Source organism: Oncorhynchus tshawytscha, linkage group LG09, assembly GCF_018296145.1.
Source record: "Oncorhynchus tshawytscha isolate Ot180627B linkage group LG09, Otsh_v2.0, whole genome shotgun sequence".
Taxonomy (NCBI): Eukaryota; Metazoa; Chordata; class Actinopteri; order Salmoniformes; family Salmonidae; genus Oncorhynchus; species Oncorhynchus tshawytscha.
The window spans coordinates 39,511,463-39,537,935 of NC_056437.1; the positions used below are offsets into that span (position 1 = coordinate 39,511,463).

Genomic DNA, 26,473 nt, shown 5'->3' on the forward strand with positions numbered 1-26,473 from the left:
CTCAGCTCCATTACAAGCTCATTCCCACCTTCTCGGATTTTAATACATGTACCCACAATATGGTTTCATCAAAGTTTAGCAGTGCGCTAACAATGTATTCAATGGCAACATTGAGGTATTTACAGTGCCTGGTTTTGAGTACTGTTACTTTTTGAGGAAACAACATGGTCCTCTGTTGAAAACAACTGGCTTCCAATGTAGCGATTTTGATCAATGAAGATTTAGGTCTTAGCTGCACCGTTCTGATGTAGCTGATGGTGTGTACACTCTGGAGCATCAGCTATAAAGACTCCGGAGTTTCTCAAGCCTAAAGTTCATTAAGCAAATAGCTTACCTCTGGATCCATAAATGGCGCCTCCTCAATATCCTGTTTAACAATCTCAGTGGCAGGTCTCAAGGGTCAAAAGGGATCTATCCTCTTTAATATTGGCTGCATAATACCACATCTCAATCCAGCCTCCCCAGAGAGACAGCAGAGCCCTTTGGCTCACCTTCAAATATCAGCTTTTCTTCAAGGAAATCTAGACATTGTTGTTTTAAAGGGTAGTTAGATGGGAATCCTTGGCTTCTACGTTTACGCTAACTCTATTCTTTGAGTTATAGAAAACAGAATGAAGTGAAGGATGTAAGATTGAGAAAATAATGGTTGAGAGCTGATATGTTTGCTGAACTTTGTTTGACAACATTCTGACATATGTACTGGTTAGATAGGGAATGGTTGACTGACTTCATATCCCATCGTGATGAAACGTAAAAGACTAGCAGGGAAAACAAGCATATGGAGTGGACATACAGTATTTACATAAACTTTGAAGAGGCTTTGAAAACTGGTGAAAGGTGCATTATTGTATTTGAATGTTTTTATGCTCTATTTGAAACATGCAAATACCCAGTGGTTACCTATAATGTTTATTTGGTGTTACATTGTACATTTTCTGACCTCTGAAATTCATAAAGCACAAATTACACTGTGGCTCTTTTAGGTTGCTTTAGAAATAAATGGGACCATTGTTGATATACTGTACATAACACTGATATGAGAATAATACCGTTTTTATGGAAGTGCCTAGTACTTTCAGAGCTTCTGCTGATTTGTGTTTGAGTTTAGGTGTTAACATGGAGTGTCTCCAGTGGTCCTTGGCTGTCATCGGACTGTGTAGATGTGAACCCCTGGATGTGTGACGGGCTTGTCCAAATAACTCCCTGACTGTCTATATGTGTCCTAAGGGGAATGTGGAGTGGTGTATGGATACAGAAGACCACAGTGGATGGACAGTTACACACTCCCACATACATATATTTGTATGTCCCATTTTACCAGGTTGATGGGATACAGGCAGGAGAACGGACGTAAGGTGTACTTCAAGATGACCTCATAGAAAGAAAGTAAGAAGGTTATATGTAACTATTATATAAAAGTGCTCCATATTTGGACATTTGACGTGATTGATATCATAGCAATGACCACAGACCTCTTCAATAACCAGATGATATTCACAATGCATTCTGAGGAATAAAGAAGAGCTGAAAATAGAAATGGACAATGACTGTCTGGCATGACATTTCATTTGAATTGTTTATTCAGAATGAAAGCAAACTACCTTGTTTTATTTCATTTCATTTCCCCCAATGCAGTATTTTTTTTTTCATTATACTTGTTAGACCCTAGTTTCCTTCATAAATAAGCAAGCTGCATGTGTTGCACAATAATAAATAAACACATTACTTTCCAATCTCTGCCATGGGTAGAATATACCAAATTAATTCCAACTTCAAAAGAGGATGAATGATATTTTCCCTCATTACTGTGTGCAAGACATTGTCCACGTTCAATACTTTTGCAACTGTAATTTTTCTGTTGGCATAATTTATACGAGCATTGGAAACAGTTTGCACTTGAACTAGCTTGCGAATTGGGTTGAACTCATGCTACATTCTATAGTCTCTTCTTGTTCAGGTCTGTAGGATAGGTACCTCTATGAGTTACAACATTAGAGGGGTGTATTCTTCACAGGCAATTTGTACCTCAAATGATGTACTGTATGGCTCAAAGGTGATTGAGGTCTTATCAAAAGAAATGGCTTTGAACTAGAATGTGGCAATGCATTACATATGCTATTGGCTAAACTGTATGCCAAAAATATAATGTATTCAAGAAACCTGAAATTCCTGGCTGCTCCTTACAGAAGTCTGACGTTGGTTTATCTGTGTAGAAAGCATCGGGAAAAACAGAAATGGGGGTCCCCAGAAAGTGACTCGACTTATGTCTGACACAGTAAAATAGTCACTGATACAGCTTTTGGTCATGGTCTGTTTCTGACCAAAAAGGCTGAAGTCTAAGAGTGTCTGTCCCTTCTTGACCTTCAATCCCAGGCCGTGTCACCTCTCATTGGTGATGATGACGGACGTGCCGATGTAATGAGGGATCTCCCTGTGGGTCTCAGGGGAGGAGCCAGAGGCGGGGCTTTGGTTCTTGTAGCCATAAGAACCCATTTCATCACCACGGTAACTGTAGCTGTCCGACAAATGGCCGAGGGCAGCGTAGGGCGGGGCCTGGAAGGAGCTGTGTTTGGCCAAGACGTGGTGGAGGTTCAAAGACATGTACGGAGCCTGGGCCGGCAGGCCTGCCCCAACTCCCACCCCCATCCCAACCCCAACTTCAACTCCCACCCCCATCCCAACCCCAACTTCAACTCCAACCCCCATCCACATCCTCCTCTCCCCCGCCTCAGGCTCCAGCAGCTTGGGGGTCCTCCGCTCCCAATTGCTGTCCGTGTGCTCCAAGGGGCCAGTGGCACTGTGGCTGTAGGGGGACTCCATCATACACAGCCTCCTGTGCTGCTCCAGCACCACCTGCATGGGGAAGGGCTGGCCCAGGCCGTGGAGAGACCCGGACTGCTTATAGCTCGCCTTCTCCAGCACAGAGCTACTCAGCAGAGGACAGGACAAAGGCTTCTCCCCTACTATGCAACCACCTCCCTCTGAGACCTTGTGGAGGGGGTCTCGGTTGAACGGCAGCTTGCTGTCCTCTTTCGTGGCCTGTGACTGGGAGGGCAGGCGGTCCTCTGTGGTCTTCCTCTGGCCAAGTGTGTGATGCTCGTAGGGCTCTTCCTTGTACCTGCGGATAGGGCGCAGGGTCGCACAGCTGGAGAGGACGCCATGGAGGGGTTCGCTGGGGGGGTACCCCCTGCTCGCTGTAGGGCCTGTGAAGAAATGAAATGCTCCATGAGATTCAGACTAAAATGCTATAGAGGCTATAGCCAGACACCTCTAGAAGTTTGGTAAGTCGCTGGTTTAAGACTTGCTGCCACACCAATCTGTCCTTTATACATTTTTAAATGATGGGGCACTACTACCACATAGCAATTCAATTGGTACAGCACTTTCAGTAATGGTGCAACAAATATAACCTCTTACAAGGCACGTCTCAAAATATGTTAATGAGCCAGAAACAATAATACCATGCATCCACTAGTGGTCAAAAGGTTTTTGGCGCTCAAAAAATACGGTACTGTATTCTGTGAGACTGAATTACAGTATCATTTGAAATATAGCAATTCATTCCCCGCCCACAAATGTTCCCAGGATGCACCCTCATTTACAGTATGCTGCAGTAAAATGTTTCTCAGTATTTGACTGTTGATAATACCCCAAATTTCTGTATCAATTACAGTTTTCAGTTACAGTGTACCATTTCTGGTTAAATGTAGCATTGCTAGTGTAAACTGATTATATCAGTTAGTGGTGCATTTAAAAGCTTGTGGAAAGAGCTCTGCGTTCCTCAGCACTGATTGGGAGCCTGCCTTTCCCCATGCTTTTGAGCAAGAGCCATACCGGAATACGCTGCTGCAGTGGCAGTGGTGATGGCACACGATGCAACAGAGCGCCTCGGGGCGTGACCGGGATGGCTTTTGGCGTTGGCACAGCTCCAGCGCTCCTCGCCCCCTCGATCCTGCAGGGAGCTGAGCAGCTGCCGGGCGGCCAGGCTGGGGGAAGCCGGGGAGGGCGAGGCGGAAGAGGAACCCTGAGTGGGTCGTACCCTTCTCTGGGAGTCCGTGTGGGGTAGGTGCCCATATGGGTTGGGGAAGGAGAGGCCATACGGGGCGCTGATGCTAAACAGGACCTCTTCAGCTTCTGGGCCTCCAGAGGGGCCAGAGCTCTGCCCCTGGCAGGGGGTCAGGGTGTACAGGGGGCTCTCCTTCCAGGCCTCTCCTTGGGGGGAGCAGTCCAGCTTGTCTGGATGGTAGGTGATGTTGGGCTGGAGGTGGAGGTAATAGACAGCAGGTTATGTTGGTGTTGTTATTTTCTATCAAGACAGGCAATGATTTGTTGAGCTATGACAAAGAATCAAGTCACTTTGTTATATTTTCCTTTTCAAGAGGAAAGTTACTGATTGTGAATAGTGTCTCCTCTTTTTCCAAACTGGCAAAAGCAATTCATCATAATATCGGCTACTGTATGTGCATTTGAACAGTATTAGTAACTCGGTGTGAGGAGCAGTAGTACCTGAGGGTAGGGGGCTGTTTTGAGTTTGCTCTTGATCTTGACTGCTTTGGCCTTATGTTGTTTGCGGGGGTCCTGAGAGGAGGCCGGGCCACTCTTAAAGACCAAGCTGGATTTGGCCGCTCGACTCTGCTCCTGAGACAGCTGCATATCTTTATACTCTACGTCCCTGTGGCGAGACATATACATACAGCACAGAACAGCTTGGATTAGCATAACACACACACCGGGTGCACCACCTTACAAACCCAGACTTTCTTCCCCAAAATGTCCAAGACTATTAAATGGACGTTTTTTTTAGGACATGATTCACCTGTCACAGCACCACTCAGGTCGAAAGGTGAAAGTGTTGACTCACGTGAGAACATAGTTGACGCTGACGATGCAGTGGGGTCTGGAGGAGCGGCTGTTGTGGACGATGGTGGCGTAGCTCTGCACCCACACCCAGCCCCCGTGCTTGGACAACATACGGTAGTACTTAGTGGTGACCTGCCCTTTCACCAACACTGCAGAAGAGGGAGGGGTGAGAGAGAAAGATGGGGGTGAGAGATCAAATCCCAGACTGCACTGTGCCTGGGTAAAAGACTGAGGGAGAGAAAGAGAAGTGCACATAGCTATAGAATGCAGACAGAATGCTTGGGAGAGATAGACTGCAAAAGGCTCAGTTCCATTGACATACTCATGAATACCTTGAGTCATGAATACTGTATCATTTTTATTTTCCTCTTAAACCTGCATGCGTATTCTGTGAGAAACTCCACAGTTGCCACTTACAGAAACCCTAACCCTCTCAAGGAGAGTGTGGGTTGTTTAGTTAGAAGTGTCACAATGTGGCCACAGAGGGGGACTGACTCACAGAGGTGGTGAGCGAAGCGTAGATGGAATGCGTCACAGCCGTGCACGTGGTGGTATAGTGTCTTCTCGATCAGGTCCTGGGGTTCGTGTCCCGTCAACTCAGCCACCCTTGAATCCAGAGTTCAGGAGTCAAAAGCAAAACATTTTAAATCATGACGTTCACATCCTTTGTTGTGTTTGTTTTCTATTTTAATTATATTTTTCTGTCTCATTTTACATAGGGTATGTTTTTTCCCCTCCCTCCCTCCCTCCCTCCCTCCCTCCCTCCCTCCCTCCCTCCCTCCCTCCCTCCCTCCCTCCCTCCCTCCCTCATATTAATACAACAGTAGCTAAAACGGGAGAGGTCTGTCCATAATAAAGCTCTGCTCTACCTTCTTAACAGCACTATCAACAAGGCAGGTCCTACAGGCCATAGTTTTTTCGCACCTGGACTACTGTTCAGTCGTGTGGTCAGGTGCTACAAAGAGGGACTTAGGAAAATTGCAATTGGCTCAGAACAGGGCAGCACGGCTGGCCCTTGGATGTACACAGAGAGCTAATATTAATAATGTGCATATCAATCTCTTCTGGCTCAAAGTGGAGGAGAGATTGACTTCATCACTACTTTTATTTGTGAGAGGTATTGACATGTTGAATGCACTGGGCTGTCTGTTTGAACTACTGGCACACAGCTCGGACACCCATGCATACCCCACAAGACATGCCATAAGAGACTGTATAAACTGCCTTAATTTCGCAGGACCCCAGGAAGCGTAGCTGCTGCCCACTCACTCCCATACCTAGAGTCCAGGAAGATGAGCTTGAGGTCCAGGCTGGCCCTGAACATGAACATGTTACTATGGAGCTTGATCTCTGTGATACCACTGGGAGGCAGGGAGTGGCCCACCGCCACCAGACCCACGATCTGATAGCACGAGTCAAACAGCGCCATGTCCATCACGTACTGACGGATCTTCAAATACCCACTGCAGTGGATCACCTGCGGAGCAGAGAGATGAGAGGGGCTTTACACAGCAATATAGAGATAGATACAGATACAGACATAGATATAGCTAGACATAGAGGCTTTACACCTTGCCTTCTGTGTCCAGAATGTGGTTTTGTGTCCACATTTAGGTGGAGCAGAGAGTTAGATGCGGTAGATTGAGATACAACATTGTTGGTAATGCAGCAAACTTGCTCTCACTAACTCCATGAAAGCAAGAGCAGGCTCAAACTCAGCCTGCACCCCACTAAGTGCCCCTCTCCACTCCCCCCTCCTCCACTGCTCCACTCCAGCCCTCCCTCCCTGGAACAGCCACGTGCCTAGATGCTAATGGCTCTATTTATCTTCCTCACTTCCTGTTAACCTATACTTGTCCGGCCATTCAGTAGCGGCCGCCGAGTTCACACAGATGATTTATTCTACTACTTAACATAAACGGCTTGTTTATTGGCAATGTACAGTTGAAGTCGGAAGATTACATACACTTAGGTTGGAGTCATTAAAACTCGCTTTTCAACCACCACAAATTTCTTGTTAACAAACTATAGTTTTGGCAAGTCGGTTAGGACATCTACTTAGTGCATGACACAAGTAATTTTTCCAACAATTGTTTACAGACAGATTATTTCACTTATAATTCACTGTATCACAATTCCAGTCGGTCAGAGGTTTACAAACACTAAGTTGACTGTGCATTTAAACAGCTTGGAAAATTCCAGAAAATTATGTCATGGTTTTAGAAGCTTCTGATAGGCTCATTGACATCATTTGAGTCAATTGGAGGTGTACCTGTGGATGTATTTCAAGGCCTACCATCAAACTCAGTGCCTCTTTGCTTGTCATCATGGGAAAATCTAAAGAAATCAGCCAAGACCTCAGAAAAAAACATTGTAGACCTCCATAAGACTGGTTCATCCTTGGGAGCAATTTCCAAACCCCTGAAGGCACCACGTACTTTGGTGTGAAAAGTTAAAACCAATCCCAGAACAACAGCAAAGGACCTTGTGAAGATGCTGGAGGAAACAGGTACAAAAGTACCTATATCCACAGTAAAACAAGTCCTATCTCGACATAACCTGAAAGGCCGCTCAGCAAGGAAGAAGCCACTGCTCCAAAACCGCCATAAAAAAGCCAGACAAAGGTTTGCAACTGCACATGGGGACAAAGATTGTACTTTTGGAGAAATGTTCTCTGGCCTGATGAAACAAAAATATAACTGTTTGAAATTGCTTAAGGACAACAAAGTCAAGGTATTGGAGTGGCCATCACAAAGCCCTGACCTCAATCCCATAGAACATTTGTGGGCAGAACTGAAAAAGATTGTGCGAGCAAGGAGGCCTACAAACCTGATTCAGTTACACCATCTCTGTCAGGTGGAATGGGCAAAAATTCATCCAACTTATTGTGGGAAGCTTATGGAAGGCTACCCAAAACGTTTGACCCAAGTTAAACAATTGAAAGGCAATGCTATCAAATACTAATTGAGTGTATGTAAACTTCTGACCCACTGGGAATGTGATGAAAGAAATAAAAGCTGAAATAAATTATTCTCTCTACTATTATTCTGACATTTCACATCCTTAAAATAAAGTGGTGATCCTAACTGACTGACCTAAGAGGGCATTTTTACTCTGATTAAATGTCAGGAATTGTGAAACTGATTTTAAATATATTTGGCTAAAGTGTATGTAAACTTCCGACTTCAACTGTAAATTTACAACAGATCTCAATTGCAATCTGCTAGGGGATGTATATTATAGGGGACGTGGGGAAGAAGTAGGGAGTGAAGAATATTGCCGTTGCATCCAGAAAGGAGGGTTTTAGAAGAGGTAGTTGTTGTTGGAGATTTGAGTGAGTCAAGTGGAAATGCTGCAGCTGCCGAGACTCTCAGACAAACAATATGCAGTTTCAAATAACCTGTTAACACTGTAATAACACTATAATAACATTATAGCCTCAATTGAACAACAACATTTTAATCTCAAAATAGAAGAAAGAAGAAATATTTGTTTTGAACTGACACATTTCAATTGTAGGTGTTTAATTTGAATTAGTTACTCTCTTATATTTCTCTCTTATATTGATATTCATGTTTACTACTTCCAGAGACGCAGATTATCATGGAATACAGTAACTAGGAAATGTGATTTCAAATATTTAATTTCATTATAGTAGTACCTTATATCCTCCACACGTCAGTCCTGCATTACGCTTGGCCAATACACACTTCATCCTCAGGAAAAAAGAGCGCTCAATTTCGTACTCTGTAAACACACACACACACACACACACACACACACACACACACACACACACACACACACACACACACACAGACAGACAGACAGACACAGACAGAGAGAGGAGACATAGACAAAATAAAAACATTTCACCACCACAGTCACACACACAAACCCTGGTTAAATGTCCTTGAGCTGTTCTTGTCTATTAATATTCTGTATTATGTCATGTTTTGTGTGGACCCCAGGAAGAGTAGCTGCTGCTTTCGCAAACAGCTAATGGGGATCCTAATCAAATACCAATACCAAATAAAGCAGCAAATGTAGATGTGGCTAGCCTAAGTGTGTGTTCGTGTGTGTGTGTGTGTGTGTGTGTGTGTGTGTGTGTGTGTGTGTGTGTGTGTGTGTGTGTGTGTGTGTGTGTGTGTGTGTGTGTGTGTGTGTATGTGTGTGTGTGTGTGTGTGTGTGTGGGGGGGTCTTATTAAACTCCCCCAAAGATGGTACTCCACAGAATGTCGAGTGCTGTTATCACATAAGACTTAAGATGCTGCTCCTAGACTAAGATAATGGAAACCTGCCTGCTGCTCTGAGAGAGAGAGAGAGAGAGAGAGGCTGCCTGAGTATTATCTTGTATTATGCATCATGGTGCTACACATTGTACTTTGTACACAAGTACTATGTTGTTATAGTTGCCTTCCTTCTTACGGTAGAGGTAGACCTCATTGAAGTAGCAACACTGTTACTTAGAAACGTACAGAGAGTTGAGTATATTTTGCATGAGGGAAAATCGTGATCAACTGACTTGGTTCAGAGAGAGAGAGACAGAAGTAGAAAGGGAAAGGAAATGGAAAGAAAGACAGAGACGGAGAAAGAGAAAGAATAAGAAAGACAGAAAGAGAGGAAGAAAAAAGGAGAAAGAGAAAATAGAAAAGGAGAGTGAATGAATCTAGCATGTTAGGCACCTTGCAGGAAGTGATGGTGGAGGGGCTGATGGGCGCTGAGCACGGCCGTCATCTCATCATGGTCTGATTGGTGGATGTACTCAAATATACTGTTGCCCGTCAGCTCCACCTGACAGAAACAAATCAATCAAATCAAATGTTATTTGTCACATGAGCCGAATACAACAGGTGAAATGCTTACTTACAGGCCCTAAACGAACCATGCTTAAGAGGTTTTAAGAAAAATAAGTGTTAAGTAAAAAATAGATGTATAAAAAATAGAAAATAAAATAACAAATAATTAAACGGCAGCAGTAAAATAACAATAGCGAGGCTATATACAGGGGGTACCAGTACTGAGTCAATGTGGAGGCTATATACAGGGGGTACCGGTACAGAGTCAATGTGGAGGCTATATACAGGGGGTACCGGTACAGAGTCAATGTGGAGGCTATATACAGGGGGTACCGGCACAGAGTCAATGTGGAGGTTACATACAGGGGGTACCGGTACAGAGTCAATGTGGAGGCTATATACAGGGGGTACCGGTACAGAGTCAATGTGGAGGCTATATACAGGGGGTACCGGTACAGAGTCAATGTGGAGGCTATATACAGGGGTACCGGTACAGAGTCAATGTGGAGGCTATATACAGGGGGTACTGGTACAGAGTCAATGTGGAGGCTATATACAGGGGGTACCGGTACAGAGTCAATGTGGAGGCTATATACAGGGGGTACCGGTACAGAGTCAATGTGGAGGCTATATACAGGGGGTACCGGTACAGAGTCCATGTGGAGGCTATATACAGAGAGTACCGGTACAGAGTCAATGTGGAGGCTATATACAGGGAGTACCGGTACAGAGTCAATGTGGAGGCTATATACATGGGGTACTGGTACAGAGTCAATGTGGAGGCTATATACAGGGGGTACCAGTACAGAGTCAATGTGGAGGCTATATACAGGGGGTACCGGTACAGAGTCAATGTGGGAGGCACTGGTTAATCACATCTCATCAAGTTTTATCAGCCTGAAATTTGAGAAAATTACAAGTTGCATTATATACGTTAGAGACCAGCATATCATTTCTTCAGTGACATGTCACCCCTAACAAATCAAATCAAATGTTATTAGTCACATGCGCCGAATACAACAGGTTACAGTGAAATGCTTACTTACGAGCTCCTAACTAACCAACAACACAGTTTTTTAAAATTATGGATAAGAATAAGAAAAAAAAGTTATAAACAACGCAAACAAACAAACAAGAAAACAAAATCGGTTGGGGGCACGTAAAATGTCTGCCTTCTTCTCTGGTTCCATCTTAAAACAACAGTGAAGAAGACAGAGTCTTTCTGAATGGTGTTTTGAGGTCTTTTGATCATTTAGCAGGATGATACTCTGTCATTACAAGGGATTACATTATCAAAGAGAAATGCCTATTGAAGGGGGACACTGACTTTCTGTGTGTGTGTTTGTGTGTGCACGCGTGCGTACATGTGTGTGCTCGCGTGCGTACATGTGAGTCTGTGTGTGTGTGTGTGTGTGTGAATGCCTGTGCCTGCATGCGTACATGCATATGTGTGTGTGTTGGAAGTGAGGAAGGGGACAAAAATCAATCTCTGCATCACTTTCAGCTCCGCCTCAAAGGCGGATGATTGTCAGGAATCACTCGGGTTAATTTATGAAAGAACCAATCATTTGCATGAGAACACAGAACACCATCTAGGCTCCTCTCTGATCTATTTTACCTCTTAAATTTGGGGGCTGGGTCACTCAGCGAGCGGGTCACTGCTCCCCACTTCAACAACAAATTGGTTTCTTCAGTTAGGCTCGGGTAATCCATGCTTTGTAGTGAGAGAGCATTGGGACTGAGCATAGAGGACTGCTCTGCTTTTTGGTGTCACAGAAATGGTGTTCAGGAGCAACAAGTGAAATATGTGTGTAACAGTGGAGGCTCCTCAGAGGAGAAAGGGGAGGACCATCCTCCTCAGTGAATTTCATAAAATGTTTTATTGTAAAAATGTAAAAAGCTATCCTTTTTAGATAAAACTATACTCAATTTAATCACATCATAAATAATTGATTAAAACACACTATTTTGCAAAGAAGGTCTACAGTAGCCTCAACAGCATTATTTCGGGTGGCACAATGGTGTAGCCGGAGGACAGCTGGCTTCCATCCTCCTCTGGGTACATTGACTTCAACACAAAACCTAGGAGGCGCTTGTTTCTCACCCCCTTCCATAGACACAGTAATTATGATAACTTCCAGAGGACGTCCTCCAGCCTATCAGTGTCACGCCCTGACCTTAGTTTTCTATGTTTTATGTATTATTTTGGTCAGGTCAGGGTGTGACGAGGGTGGGTATACTTGTTTGCCCTGTCTAGGGTTTTTTGTATATCTATGGGTGTTTGTTACTCCAGGTTTATTGTAGGTCTATGGTGGCCTGAATTAGTTCCCAATCAGAGGCAGCTGTTTATCGTTGTCTCTGATTGGGGATCCTATTTAGGTTGCCATCTTCCATTTTGGTTTTGTGGGTTATTGTCTACGTGTCGTTGCCTGTCAGCATTCGGTTTATATAGCGTCACGTTAGTTTTGTTATTTTGTTAGTTTGTTTAGTGTTCTTTCTTTATTAAAGGAAGTATGTATTCATATCACGCTGCGCCTTGGTCTCCTCAATACGACGAAAGTGACAATCAGCATGAACTGCAGCATGAACTGACATGATGTCCAACCAATCAAAGGATCAGAGAATTAATCTAGTACTGAAAGCATAAGCTACAGCTAGCTAGCACTGCAGTGTATAAAATGTGGTGAGTAGTTGACTCAAAGAGAGAGAAAGACAATAGTTGAACAGTTTTGAACAAATTAATATCTTCCAAAATGAAGGAGAAGCAAGACAGAAATATAGATTTCGTACTTTTTTTCACTTTCAGTTTCACTTACTTAGCTAGCAAATGCAGCTAGTTAATTTAGCCTACTGAAACACCCTGCTCAAACAGAGGGATGCTATGTTAGCTAGCTGGCTATGACTTTCCCAACATGACACTGGAACTCTTCCAAGTCAAGTCAAGGTAAGCTTTTGGTATTACTAATTTATTACCACCGGGGCCCATCAATGTAACTGCTTACTGACTGTACACTGTAACATTACTGCATGATTGTAGTGGGTTTACTAACACGTTAGTGCTATTAGCTATGCTGACTATAACTTTACTTTAGCTAATATGGTGACAACGATGTAGGCTGTGCGTAGCAGTTTGGCTTGGAAAGTTTTTTTTGCCTGGTCACATTCAGCTGATGTGTTGTGCATTGAAGTTCACAAGTGAAGGGAAGAGGTGAGAGGAGAGCGCATAGATGTGAGAAGGAATACAACGTGGCTGCTACGAAAGTGAATTGTGTTTACAAGTGATCAGGGGTGTATTCATTCCGCTGATTCTGTTGGAAAACATTTCTTAAATGGAAGCAAACGGAACAAAACAGGGCTAAACATACCTGAATTTGTCCAATATAAACTCTTGTTTGCAACTGCAGGCAAGATTGTGCAAAACGGTATTGAATGTCACTGTCTGTCCATGTCTCACTGTCTGTCACCTCAAATTTGTTTCTCGACCTGTGTGTCCCGAGGTTGTAAACTTTCCTTCATAGGCTAGGTTTTAGCAACATTATGATGGGTATATGGAACATTTGAGTATCATGTAGTAGCCTAAACCTATCGCTGTTACATTGAACTGGGTGAATGGAATGTGAATGAGAGCCATACAATATGATGTAAGAGAAATAAGGCCATGGTCATGAAAAAAAAAATCGGACCTCATCTTAAACGGCACTGACCGCCACTGGTGGGTAAAAGCACCAATGTAAGTTAAGATATGTGGGTTACTGATACTTAACAGGCATCTAGATTTTACAATGGAAGATGGGTTAACCTCAGTGTTTCAACAGAGGCATTCTCAACATACTGTTTTGTCTTTCACAGTTCATTTTAAAATGACACTAATCTTAGCCCACTAAAACACACACACACACACACACACACACACACACACACACACACACACACACACACACACTGACACTGACTTGCACTGGCCCTGCACACTCACTGAACTCTACCCACACACTCACACATACTACACTGACACTCCACACACACACACACACACACACACACACACACACACACACACAAGATATCAACAACAATGGATGGTCCATTTGAATAAGCTTGACAGCGTACACAGGTGTGCACAAGCATAATTTACATCAGGTCTGTGTGCAAGAGTGCTACATTCAGAGTGGGTGGTTGGGCTGTTTTTATTGGATTGAGTTATTGCTGTTGCTCAGCCCCCCTGTTCTCTCGAATGCTTTCTGAGCACAGCCGTCAATGTGTCTGTCCAAGTTTTCTTAGGGGAGGTACATTCAAGACATCAGCATTTCTGTTTGCTATCCACAGCTCAGTACACAATCTCTTTACATGAGTGCAGTGTTAGGATGACAGCGGTTCCATACTTTAGGTTCTGGCCACTTTTGTAAGCAGAATAACCCTATACTGTAAGTAGCTCAACTAAAATCAATGTGGGCACCTCCATTTTAAAAAACTGATTCCGAAAATAGTTGTTTTGGTCAGGACCACTACTTCTAGGGCACCCCCAAATGTCTATGTTCCACCCTTTTGGAAAGTGAACCAGATAGAATGACGGTATGCTGAAAGTGGAGGCCAAGAGTATAACACATCAGAGACGGTACTTTAAGGGAAAACCTCTGCTTTGAGGGAGGCTGTCGCTGACTCCATTTCGCTATTCTCAGTCACCGCGTGTGAATAATGAGATGATTCAGTGGGAGTCCACGTGTGGAGACTGGGTTAGATAGACAGAGCATCTCTCTCTGGGGGAACACCAATACTGATGAAGTGTGCATGTCAAGCAGCAAAGAATGCTGATCACACTGTCCTAATGGAATATATATATAAGCCAAACCAGCAATGATACATTGCTTCTCAGTCAAACTGCCTGGACCTCAGTTAAGGCAGGGTAAACAGAATAAAATACAGTATACAAATACACATACAAAAGTATGTGGACACCCCTTCAAATTAGCGGATTCGGCTATTTCAGCCACACCCGTTGCTGACAGGTGTAAAAAATCTCCATAGACAAACATTGAATGGCCTTACTGAAAAGCTCAGTGACTTTCAAAGTGGCATCGTCATAGGATGCCACCTTTCCAACAAGCAGTTTGTCAGCTGTTATTGTGAAGTGGAAACGTCTAGGAGCAACAATGGCTCAGCCACAAAGTGGTAGGCCACATAAGCTCACAGAACGGGACCACTGAGTGCTGAAGCGGGTAAAATCGTCCTCAAAACTTGAGACATCTGTGGCTTTGTGTTGTGTGACAAACTGCATATTTTAGAGTGGCCTTTTATTGTCCTCAGCACAAGGTGCACCTGTGTAATGATCGTGCTGTTTAATCAGATTCTTGATAGGCCACACCTGTCAGGTGGATGGATTATCTTGGTAAAGGAGAAAGGTCACTAACAGGGATGTATACACATTTGTGCAGAAAAATTGAGAGAAATAAGCTTTTTGTGCGTATGGACAATTTCTGGGATCTTTTATTTAAGTTCATGAAACATGGGACCAACACTTTACATGTTGCGTTTATATTTTTGTTCAGTATAATTGTGTAGATACTCCGCTAAGAAAAACTGATGGTCCACACCAAATTTCTCTATCATAATCTGTTCAAAAGTTATTGAGGTTTTTACCCTTGTAGGGTGGCCAAGATCAGGGTGACTAAATCAATGGAGGCCAAAGAATAAAAGTGGACAAAAATCTGGAAAATAACATTGTGTCAGCTAGGCTGGATGCTGTGTGAGAATTAAGGCAAACTAACAGGCTCATGGTTGAACTCGTCATCTTTATTATTATACAGAGAACATAAAACAATATAGAGGTAAGATAGATATTGATTTTGAGATATGACATGTATTGTTTTCATATTTTAGTATACACTTTTCATATTAATGCAAAATTCCTGTTATTTTGTAAAAACGTATCAGAAAAACAAGCATATCTCTGTGAGATATTAACAGAGCACTGAGCGTACCGCAAGCGTTTTATTTTCAGCTCCTACCATGTTCATTTCGCTTTTTTGCAGAAGACCACCACAACAATGAAAATCCTCAAAAGTGACTGCGAGAAGTGGCACCACTCTGTCAACAGAGCTTGGTGCTTCTTATCGGATGTATTAGGTTACGGAATCCGACTTTTTGGATTGGTAATGATATTTTAGAGAAGGACCCCACTGATAGATTCAGAACATGAAGAATCATATTTGTCTGGGTAAAATGTAAAGTGAAATTTCATCACCAAAGCCCGTTTTCACCCTCTTTGGGCAGAGTTGGTGGACTGCCTACAAATTGTGAAATGAACAGGGCCCAAACACAAAGGAAAATAACTCAACACCTAGAATAGACTGACAGATCATTTTCTGTGTCCACTCTATACCTTCTCAATTATCTGTGCTAGGTGAACTTAGGCAAACTTTGCGTAACATTCTGCAGTCTGTTGTACTGACTGTCAAATCAATGGTTGAACAGGCATATCAGGAGGCAGATGCCCCTTAGTTGACCTTGGTTGTGTTCAGGGAGGCAGACACAAAGCTTGTGGCATACGCAATGGCCCAGGACCAAAATGGAGGCAGAGTGATGTCTTACCTGGGATAGGCCGAGGTGGACTGATGCAGTCTCAGAGATGTACATGATTTTGCCGTCTGAAGCTACAACGAATACGAAGCCGTCCAGAGTCTGGGGAACAAAACGTGTTAGACCCAAAAATATACCATCCATTTTGGATAATAACATACATAGAAGGTCAGTTAGAATTGTAGATATTAGACATTGCATTGTGCATAAATCAGCATATGGGAGTATGCTTAAGAGTGCCTTTTATGCCTACTCTTTTGTCGTCTTTCAAAAACCACACTCTGTTCTATCACATCTGGCTCTAATCATGGCATGAAATCCACTACAAATTCTTGGCAAAGCCTACAAATTCCATAGCAAAAACATTGTAACATCAATGGCATTTTCTCTTCAGAACACTACAATTGTCCTAAATACATACAGTACCATACAAATAAGGCTGTCTTCTGTATACCACCATTACCTTGTCACAACACAACTGATTGGCTCAAATGCATTAACCTCTTGGCCTTTCCTTTAAGCTGTTGAAGGAAAGGCCAAGAGTGTGCAAAGCTGTCATCAAGGCAAAGGGTGGCTACTTTTCTCAAATATAAAATATAATTTGATTTGTTTAACACTTTTGTGGTTACCACATGATTCCATATGTGTTATTTCATAGTTTGTGATGTCTTCACTATTATTCTACAATGTAGAAAATAATACAAAAATTAAGAAAAACCCTTAAATCAGTAGGTGTGTCCAAACCTTTGACTGGTACTGTATATTGTGTATATATAGTACTGAAATATTGTGTTACATATTTGTGTTGTGTATATTGGGTCATATATCTGTGTTGAAAATATCCCACCTGCAGTAGATGGGATCCCAGTTCTTTTGCCATGTTGTCCAGAGGGCTGATTCTGGTAGGTTGGCCCCAGGCCTCCCCCAGCCCTGTAGATGAAACACACAATAGGTGTAGAATACATTACCGAGCTGCTTCCAGGAGAAGAGGACACTATGAAGAGGACCCAATATATAGCCTTACATTATTGTTTGACTGGTATGGTCAGATACTGCAATCTCAATGGTACGGTTTAATGACACAATGTCTTCTACGCCAAATGAAAAGATGGACACCAGCCAGCGTTAAAGGGGACATCAATCACGACAACTGTCCCTTGAGATGCTGCTCATGAAGGTTTGAGAAATATTGAACCATGGTAATACTAGAGGATTTCAAGCTGCTCCATCCTGTCTCATTATGTTGTGTGTATTTGTTTTAAATCACATAGGTTGAAAGTAGTGTATGTATTTGCAGCTGATGCAAAGTGAGTGCACAGAATCCTACAAGCACACATGTCCACCAGTCCTGTATAAGGTTGGACTAATGGGAGATGTCACATATGAGAGTAGATTTCAGAAACACACCCTTATGCAGTACTTTTGCTGTATTTAAATATTTTATTTTAGTTTGTGCTTGACTCAGATCCCATTATTTGCTCATGCCCACATCCATAATCCCCTATGTCACTAAGAACAAGATATATTTTTCCTACAGTCACTCTCACTTGCTCTGATATTATTTGTCTATTATGCTGGACACTGGGACATGCAAACAACCTACTGGGCACAAACAGGTTGAATAAACATTGTTTCAATGTCATTTGTCATTTGGAAAATACATTGATTTCAAAAAAGTAATCAACTGTTGTTTTAGGGTGTCACTTCAACCACAAGATTGTCATCATGGTAACCAAATTTCAACATAGACAAATCTTGTATAAAACATGTTGAATTTGTACCTTTAAACAACGTCAGATCTTCCACATACAGTAGCTTTGATATTTGTTACTGACTATTATTGTGCTTTTGTTAGAATGATTGATAAGAGAGCTCCACTTTTAAAAAACTAAATAGATTCACTAAATAGTAATTCCAAAGGGTAGGTTTAACAGAGCAAATGAAGTGTGACCATACCTTATCACTCAATGATGCTATTTAGCCTGATATAGCATTTATAATGTCATCAACAGCTATTGTTTCAATACAACCCAGAATTTAACTTAAAATTAACAATACAATAGGCCTTGGGTTTCAAGCTCTGGTTGATATCAAATCTAGCAATATATAGTGATGTTGACTTGTGTTCGGTTGTCAGCGCAACCAAATATCAACGTTTGAAGGAGATGTATCTTCTGCTTCAATAGTTCCATCACTAATAATTCATATATTGGATTCACGTCTCCATTTCAGCTGAAAATCTAAGTTAAAGAATAGGACTAAATCAAATCAAACTTTATTTAAAGTGAATTTAAAGTTTTATTTGATTCAGTCTTATTCTTAACTTATATGTTTGGTTGAGATGGAGACGTGAATCCAACATATCAATTAGTAATTTGTAGACAAACTAGAATTAAAGCCAGACTAAATCAGTAGCCCAGATAGAACTATCCAAGCAGAAGATACATCTCCTTCAAATGTTGATATTTGGTTGCATTGACAACTAAACACAATTCAATATCACTTTTGCAATACAATAAATAGCCTATTAACTTGTTGACAAGTTAAGAAATGATATGTTGGATTCACATCTCCAACTCAACCAAAAATAAAAGTTGAAGAATGAGATTAATCCATTGGTTCAGAAGGAACTATCCAAGGAGTAGATACATCTCCTTTATTAAATGCTGATATTTGGTTGCTCTGTCAACCAAACACAATTCGATATATAACTTTTTAAATACAGTAAATAGCCTAAAGTTAAACAAAGGGATACTTCAGTATTATGGAAATGAAGGCCACTATTTACTTCCCCAGAGTTAGATGAACTCATTTTGATGATACCATTTCTATGTCTGCATTCTGTATGAAGGACGTTATAGGTAGTTTCGCTAGCCAATGCTAACTAGTGTTAGCACAGTGACTGGAAGTCTATGGTATCTACTTGCATGATAGCAGTTACCATATACGTCCAGTCATTGCGCTAACGCTAGTTAGCAATTGAGCTAATGCTAGTTAGCAACTTCCTTCAAACTGCACGCTGGGACATAAAAATTGTATCCACGAGTTTATCTTACTCTGGGGAAGAGTCTTCTGGTCAGACTCTGGTCAGACTCCGGAGACGGGCACATCGTGCACCACTCCCTAGCATTCTTCTCGCCAATGTCCAGTCTCTTGACAACAAGGTTGATGAAATCCGAGCAAGGGTAGCATTCCAGAGGGACATCAGAGACTGTAACGTTCTTTGCTTCACGTAAACATGGCTCACTGGAGAGACTCTATCGGAGGCGGTGCAGCCAGCGGGTTTCTCCACGCATCGCGCCAACAGAAACAAACATCTTTCTAGTAAGAAGAGGGGCGGGGGCGTATGCCTTATGGCTAACGAGACATGGTGTGATGAAAGAAACATACAGGAACTCAAATCCTTCTGTTCACCTGATTTAGAATTCCTCACAATCAAATGTAGACCGCATTATCTACCAAGAGAATTCTCTTCGATTATAATCACAGCCGTATATATCCCCCCCCCAAGCAGACACATCGATGGCTCTGAACAAACTTTATTTGACTCTTTGCAAACTGGAATCCATTTATCCGGAGGCTGCATTCATTGTAGCTGGGGATTTTAACAAGGCTAATCTGAAAACAAGACTCCCTGAATTTTATCAGCATATCGATTGCGCAACCAGGGGTGGAAAAACCTTGGATCATTGTTACTCTAACTTCCGCAACGCATATAAGGCCCTGCCCCGCCCTCCTTTCGGAAAAGCTGACCACGACTCCATTTTGCTGATCCCTGCCTACAGACAGAAACTAAAACAAGAGGCTCCCACGCTGAGGTCTGTCCAAAGCTGGTCCGACCAAGCTGACTCCACACTCCAAGACTGCTTCCATCACGTGGACTGGGATATGTTTCGTATTGCGTCAGATAGCAATATTGCCGAATACGCTGATTCGGTGTGCGAGTTCATTAGAACGTGCGTTGAAGATGTCGTTCCCATAGCAACGATTAAAACATTCCCTAACCAGAAACCGTGGATTGATGGCAGCATTCGCGTGAAACTGAAAGCGCGAACCACTGCTTTTAATCAGGGCAAGGTGACTGGTAACATGACCGAATACAAACAGTGCAGCTATTCCTCCGCAAGGCTATCAAACAAGCTAAGCGTCAGTACAGAGACAAAGTAGAATCTCAATTCAACGGCTCAGACACAAGAGGCATGTGGCAGGGTCTACAGTCAATCACGGACTACAAGAAGAAATCCAGCCCAGTCACGGACCAGGATGTCTTGCTCCCAGGCAGACTAAATAACTTTTTGCCCGCTTTGAGGACAATACAGTGCCACTGACACGGCCTGCAATGAAAACATGCGGACTCTCCTTCACTGCAGCCGAGGTGAGTAAGACATTTAAACGTGTTAACCCTCGCAAGGCTGCAGGCCCAGACGGCATCCCCAGCCGCGCCCTCAGAGCATGCGCAGACCAGCTGGCCGGTGTGTTTACGGACTTATTCAATCAATCCCTATACCAGTCTGCTGTTCCCACATGCTTCAAGAGGGCCACCATTGTTCCTGTTCCCAAGAAAGCTAAGGTAACTGAGCTAAACGACTACCGCCCCGTAGCACTCACTTCCGTCATCATGAAGTGCTTTGAGAGACTAGTCAAGGACCATATCACCTCCACCCTACCTGACACCCTAGACCCACTCCAATTTGCTTACCGCCCAAATAGGTCCACAGACGATGCAATCTCAACCACACTGCACACTGCCCTAACCCATCTGGACAAGAGGAATACCTATGTGAGATTGCTGTTCATCGACTACAGCTCGGCATTCAACACCATAGTACCCTCCAAGCTCGTCATCAAGCTCGAGACCCTGGGTCTCGACCCCGCCCTGTGCAACTGGGTACTGGACTTCCTGACGGGCCGCCCCCAGGTGGTGAGGGTAGGCAACAACATCTCCACCCCGCTGATCCTCAACACTGGGGCCCCACAAGGGTGCGTTCTGAGCCCTCTCCTGTACTCCCTGTTCACCCACGACTGCGTGGCCACGCATGCCTCCAACTCAATCATCAAGTTTGCGGACGACACAACAGTGGTAGGCTTGATTACCAACAACGACGAGACGGCCTACAGGGAGGAGGTGAGGGTCCTCGGAGTGTGGTGTCAGGAAAATAACCTCACACTCAACGTCAACAAAACTAAGGAGATGATTGTGGACTTCAGGAAACAGCAGAGGGAACACCCCCTATCCACATCGATGGAACAGTAGTGGAGAGGGTAGCAAGTTTTAAGTTCCTCGGCATACACATCACAGACAAACTGAATTGGTCCACTCACACAGACAGCATCGTGAAGAAGGCGCAGCAGCGCCTCTTCAAACTCAGGAGGCTGAAGAAATTCGGCTTGTCACCAAAAGCATTCACAAACTTCTACAGATGCACAATCGAGAGCATCCTGGCGGGCTGTATCACCGCCTGGTACGGCAACTGCTCCACCCACAACCGTAAGGCTCTCCAGAGGGTAGTGAGGTCTGCACAACGCATCACCGGGGGCAAACTACCTGCCCTCCAGGACACCTACACCACCCGATGTTACAGGAAGGCCATAAAGATCATCAAGGACATCAACCACCCGAGCCACTGCCTGTTCACCCCGCTATCATCCAGAAGGCGAGGTCAGTACAGATGCATCAAAGCTGGGACCGAGAGACTGAAAAACAGCTTCTATCTCAAGGCCATCAGACTGTTAAACAGCCACCACTAACATTGAGTGGCTGCTGCCAACACACTGACACTGACACTGACTCAACTCCAGCCACTTTAATAATGGGAATTGATGGGAAATGATGTAAATATATCACTAGCCACTTTAAACAATGCTACCTTATATAATGTTTACATACCCTACATTATTCATCTCATATGCATACGTATATACTGTACTCTATATCATCGACTGCATCCTTATGTAATACATGTATCACTAGCCACTTTAACTGTGCCACTTTGTTTACATACTCATCTCATATGTATATACTGTACTTGATACCATCTACTGTATCTTGCTTATGCCGCTCTGTACCATCACTCATTCATATATCCTTATGTACATATTCTTTATCCCCTTACACTGTGTATAAGACAGTAGTTTTGGAATTGTTAGTTAGATTACTTGTTGGTTATTACTGCATTGTCGGAACTAGAAGCACAAGCATTTCGCTACACTCGCATTAACATCTGCTAACCATGTGTATGTGACAAATAAAATTTGATTTGATTTGATAAACCCAAATCCTGAAGTATCCCTTTAAATGAGTAACACATCCATGGCCATATTTTGAGGTTACTGTAACTATACATTTCTTCTTATCATATTCAGTGCATTTGGAAAGTATTCAGACCCCTTGACTTTTTCCACATTTTGTAACGTTACAGCCTTATTCTAAAATTGATTAAACTGATGTTTTCACTCGTCAATCTACTCACAATACTCCATAATGACAAAGCTAAAACAGTTTTAAGAAAAAATATTAAATATCACATTTACATAAGCTAACTTCCTGCATTTCAACACATTTTACAGTTTTATAAAGTGCAGTTTTATAATGCTATTTTACAAATTTTGTCATGAGTCTGAGAGAAAATGTTGCCATTTTAAAGCTAATTTCCTGCAATTCTACACATTTTGCCATGGGGCAGGAAGACAAGTGTGCTGTTTTATAGCTCATCTCATGCTATTATTCACATTTTTCCATGAGGCTGAGAGAAAATGTTGCAGTTTTAAAGTAACTGTCCAGTGAAAATATAACTTTAAAAAGTTAATATATTGTTAACTTATACCCAAATGACGTTGTTGACTCATCCTATACTCATTTCTGTGACCAAAGCATTAATTGAAGAAAAAAAAACACTTCAAAAACCCCACTTCAAGCTTGTATCTCAAACAGATCATTTAAAAAATGCTTGCTATTTCCTCCTAGAGGTAATGAGCTGGCATTAATATTTTAAATGACTGGTATACACCCACACCATTCCAACACAGAGAAGCTGCTTTTCAACACACTTTAATTGCCATTTTTGGAAGGAAAACTATTCCACTCATATTGTAATGTATCAAAGGTCATATTTCATACAAATCTGGAAACACTGGACAGTTACTTTAAAGATCGACTTTCGGCAAAAACTCAAAGTTACGGCTTTAAACTGTAACCAAAAACAAATCCTGTGAAATGACATCAACACATACTAGAGGAGTTACTGTCTAGCTACAAGTGGCTTGCTTAGCTAACAAACTAGCTATGTAAATCGTGACCAGAATAACACATCAATGAATTGGAATTTGGTTGTGCTTTTAGATGGTTGAAACATAATGATAACACATTGCAAATGTAACTAACTTTTGGCTTTCTTTTTGAGTGGTGAATATTTGAGTGAATTTAGGTTTTAATCTCATTGATCAACATCTCAACCAAATATTTCCCAAATATCCACATTGAAATGACATGGTGTGCTCAGTGGGACCTTTGTGTGTTTATAATCAATAACTCGGTTTGCAAATTAAGACTTGAAAAAATCACAAGAAAAAAAGAAAAGAAAAATAAACATGTGAAACATGTTTTAAAAGAAAGTGTTACATTCACAGAAATGTCACAACTGTCATCTGAAAATATAAAACCTAAACTTGAAATGTATTATGATGTGTGATGAAGTTGAACATTAGCATGCCAGGTTGTCCATCTTATTAATTTGTAGAAGGGTGGAATTTGTCAAATGCTGTGAACTCAATGGCCAGTGTCACTTATTTCATATACAGTGTATTCAGAATGTATTCAAACCCCTTCACTTTTTCCAAATTTTGTTACGTTACAGCGTTATTCTAAAATGGATTCAATAAAACAATTTCCTCATCAATCTACTTACAATAATGACAAAGTGAAACCAGGTTTTTAGAAATGTTCGCAAATGTATAAAAAATTCAAAACAGAAATAACTTATTTACATAAGTATTCAGATCCTTCACTATAAGACCTGGAATTGAGCTCCGGTGCATCCTACTTCCATTGATCATCCTTGAGATGTTTCTACAACTTGATTGGAGTCCATCTGTGGTAAATTCAATTGATTGGACATGATTTGGAAAGGCACACATCTGTCTATATGAGGTCCCACATTTGACAGTGCATGTCAGAGCAAAAACCAAACCATGAGGTCTACGGAATTGTCTGTAGAGCTCCGAGATAGGATTGTGTCGATGCACAGATCTGGGGAAGGGTACCAAAAAATCTCTGCGGCATTGAAGGTCCCCAAGAACACAGTGGCCTCCATCATTCTTAAATGGAAGAAGTTTGGAAACACCAAGACTCTTCCTAGAGCTGGCCGCCCAGCCAAACTGAGCAATCGGGGGAGAAGAGGCCTTTGTCAGGGAGGCAACCAACAACCATGTCTGCAGCACTCCACCAATCAGGCCTTTATGGTAGAGTGGCCAGACGGGAGCCTCTCCTCAGTAAAAGGCACATGACAGCCAGCTTGGAGTTTACCAAAAGGCACCTAAAGGGCTCTCAGACTATGAGAAACAAGATTTTCTGGTCTGATGAAACCGAGATTGAATTCTTTGGCCTGAATGCCAAGCGTCATGTCTGGAGGAATCCCTACGGTGAAGCATGGTGGTGGCAGCATCATGCTGTGAGGATGTTTTTCAGTGGCAGGGACTGGGAGACTCAGGATCAAGGAATAGATGAACGGAGCAAAGTACAGAGAGATCCTTGATGAAAACATGCTCCTGAGTGCTCAGGACCTCAGACCTTCCAACAGGACAACTATGCTAAGCACACAGCCAAGACAACGCATGAGTGGCTTCAGGACAAGTCTATGAATGTCCTTGAGTGGTCCAGCCAGAGCCCAGACTTGAACCCAATCAAACATCTCTGGAGAGACCTGAAAATAGGATTTGCCGAGAAGCATGGGAGAAACTCCCCAAATACAGGTGTGCCAAACTTGTAGCATAATACCCAAGAAGACTCAGGGCTGTAATTGCTGCCAAAGGTGCTTCAACAAATGACTGAGTAAAGGGTCTTAATACTTATGTAAATGTGATATTTCAGTAGTTTAAAAAAATGGACTTGCAAACATTTCTAAAAATCTGTTTTTGCTTCTTCATTATTATGGGGTATTGTGAGTAGATTGATGAGGGGAAAAAAATATTTAATCCATTAAAGAATAAGGCTGTAATGTAATAAAATGATGAAAAAGTCAAGGGGTCTGAATACTTTCCAAATGCACTGTATAGTCTGGGTTCTCAGAAAAACATATGAGCATTGAGCACCCTACATTTTCTCAATTTAACTTTGCTTTGACTGCTTTGATTTGACTGAGTTGCAAAACTGGGGAAAATATGCAAAATAGTGGCTATTGCACAATATGTTTTGGACAAACATTCAGGGTTAATAGGTCACAGTTTTAACTCTTATATTTTCATACTTTTCACCATCAATATCCATTTAATTCCCTGTGTCTTGGTTTGATAGACGGGATTAGGGATTAGGTGCTGTGCAGGACAGGCCTTTTACGGATCTGTAGACCCAAATCACGTAAGTGGCTGCAACAGACGTTGCACTTGCACCCCGCTATAGGCAAAAATGGAAGCAATTTGAGGTGGTGTGAAAAAATGTGTTTGCTTATTTATTACTCTTTTTAAAGAACTGCCTCAAACTAAAATAAATTAGGCCTATATTTGCGTAATTTGCACTCTTTGCACATGGAATGCACGAGATAAACATGCATAATTTGCGTGAGGTGATAGGCCTATATTTCACAAACTTTTGCACATCATATTGAAATCTCCCTCGGGTCCAAGTTTCTGAATCACCAGAATAGTTATTTGCAGTGCTTGACTTGGACTGAAATAGGTGCTGGTACTCAATTTGGGTTCCGGTAGGCCTACTGTTTATATTTAGGTGCAGGTGCCCCACAATACTTTTGATTTACTATTCTAGAATCGGAACAGGAGCTCGCTCAACCAGTAGAAAATGATGGTGCCGGTACTCAGCTCCGATGAGGTCATCCCCAAGTCAAGCAATGGTTACTTGCAAAATAAGCCTACACATTTGACAATGTGAGGGACAGTGGCCATTAATAGACTCGTTGGACGGAGGTCACATCTCTCTCAGTGCCAGGATGTCGTGAATTACATGTAAACCCCAAAAAATATTCAATACGTCTGATGTTAGAATAATCAATATGTCAAACGAGAAAGT

The 26,473-nt window shown here is 42.4% G+C and overlaps 1 protein-coding gene across 1 annotated transcript in view; it reads right to left on the minus strand.

The window, feature by feature from the left end:
- Window positions 1–978: 978 nt before the first annotated feature.
- LOC112259131 (single-minded homolog 2-like) overlaps window positions 979–26,473 on the minus strand; it is a 28,532-nt gene continuing 3,037 nt past the window's right edge. The window contains exons 2-11 of the mRNA XM_042327851.1: window positions 17,084–17,166; window positions 16,249–16,338; window positions 9,547–9,655; window positions 8,522–8,607; window positions 6,138–6,337; window positions 5,360–5,466; window positions 4,862–5,009; window positions 4,507–4,672; window positions 3,835–4,258; window positions 979–3,203 (exon numbers count right to left, since the gene is read on the minus strand). Coding sequence (XP_042183785.1) covers window positions 2,380–3,203; window positions 3,835–4,258; window positions 4,507–4,672; window positions 4,862–5,009; window positions 5,360–5,466; window positions 6,138–6,337; window positions 8,522–8,607; window positions 9,547–9,655; window positions 16,249–16,338; window positions 17,084–17,166 — 2,237 coding nt within the window. The 3' untranslated portion in view covers window positions 979–2,379. The remainder of the gene's footprint in view (window positions 3,204–3,834; window positions 4,259–4,506; window positions 4,673–4,861; window positions 5,010–5,359; window positions 5,467–6,137; window positions 6,338–8,521; window positions 8,608–9,546; window positions 9,656–16,248; window positions 16,339–17,083; window positions 17,167–26,473) is intronic.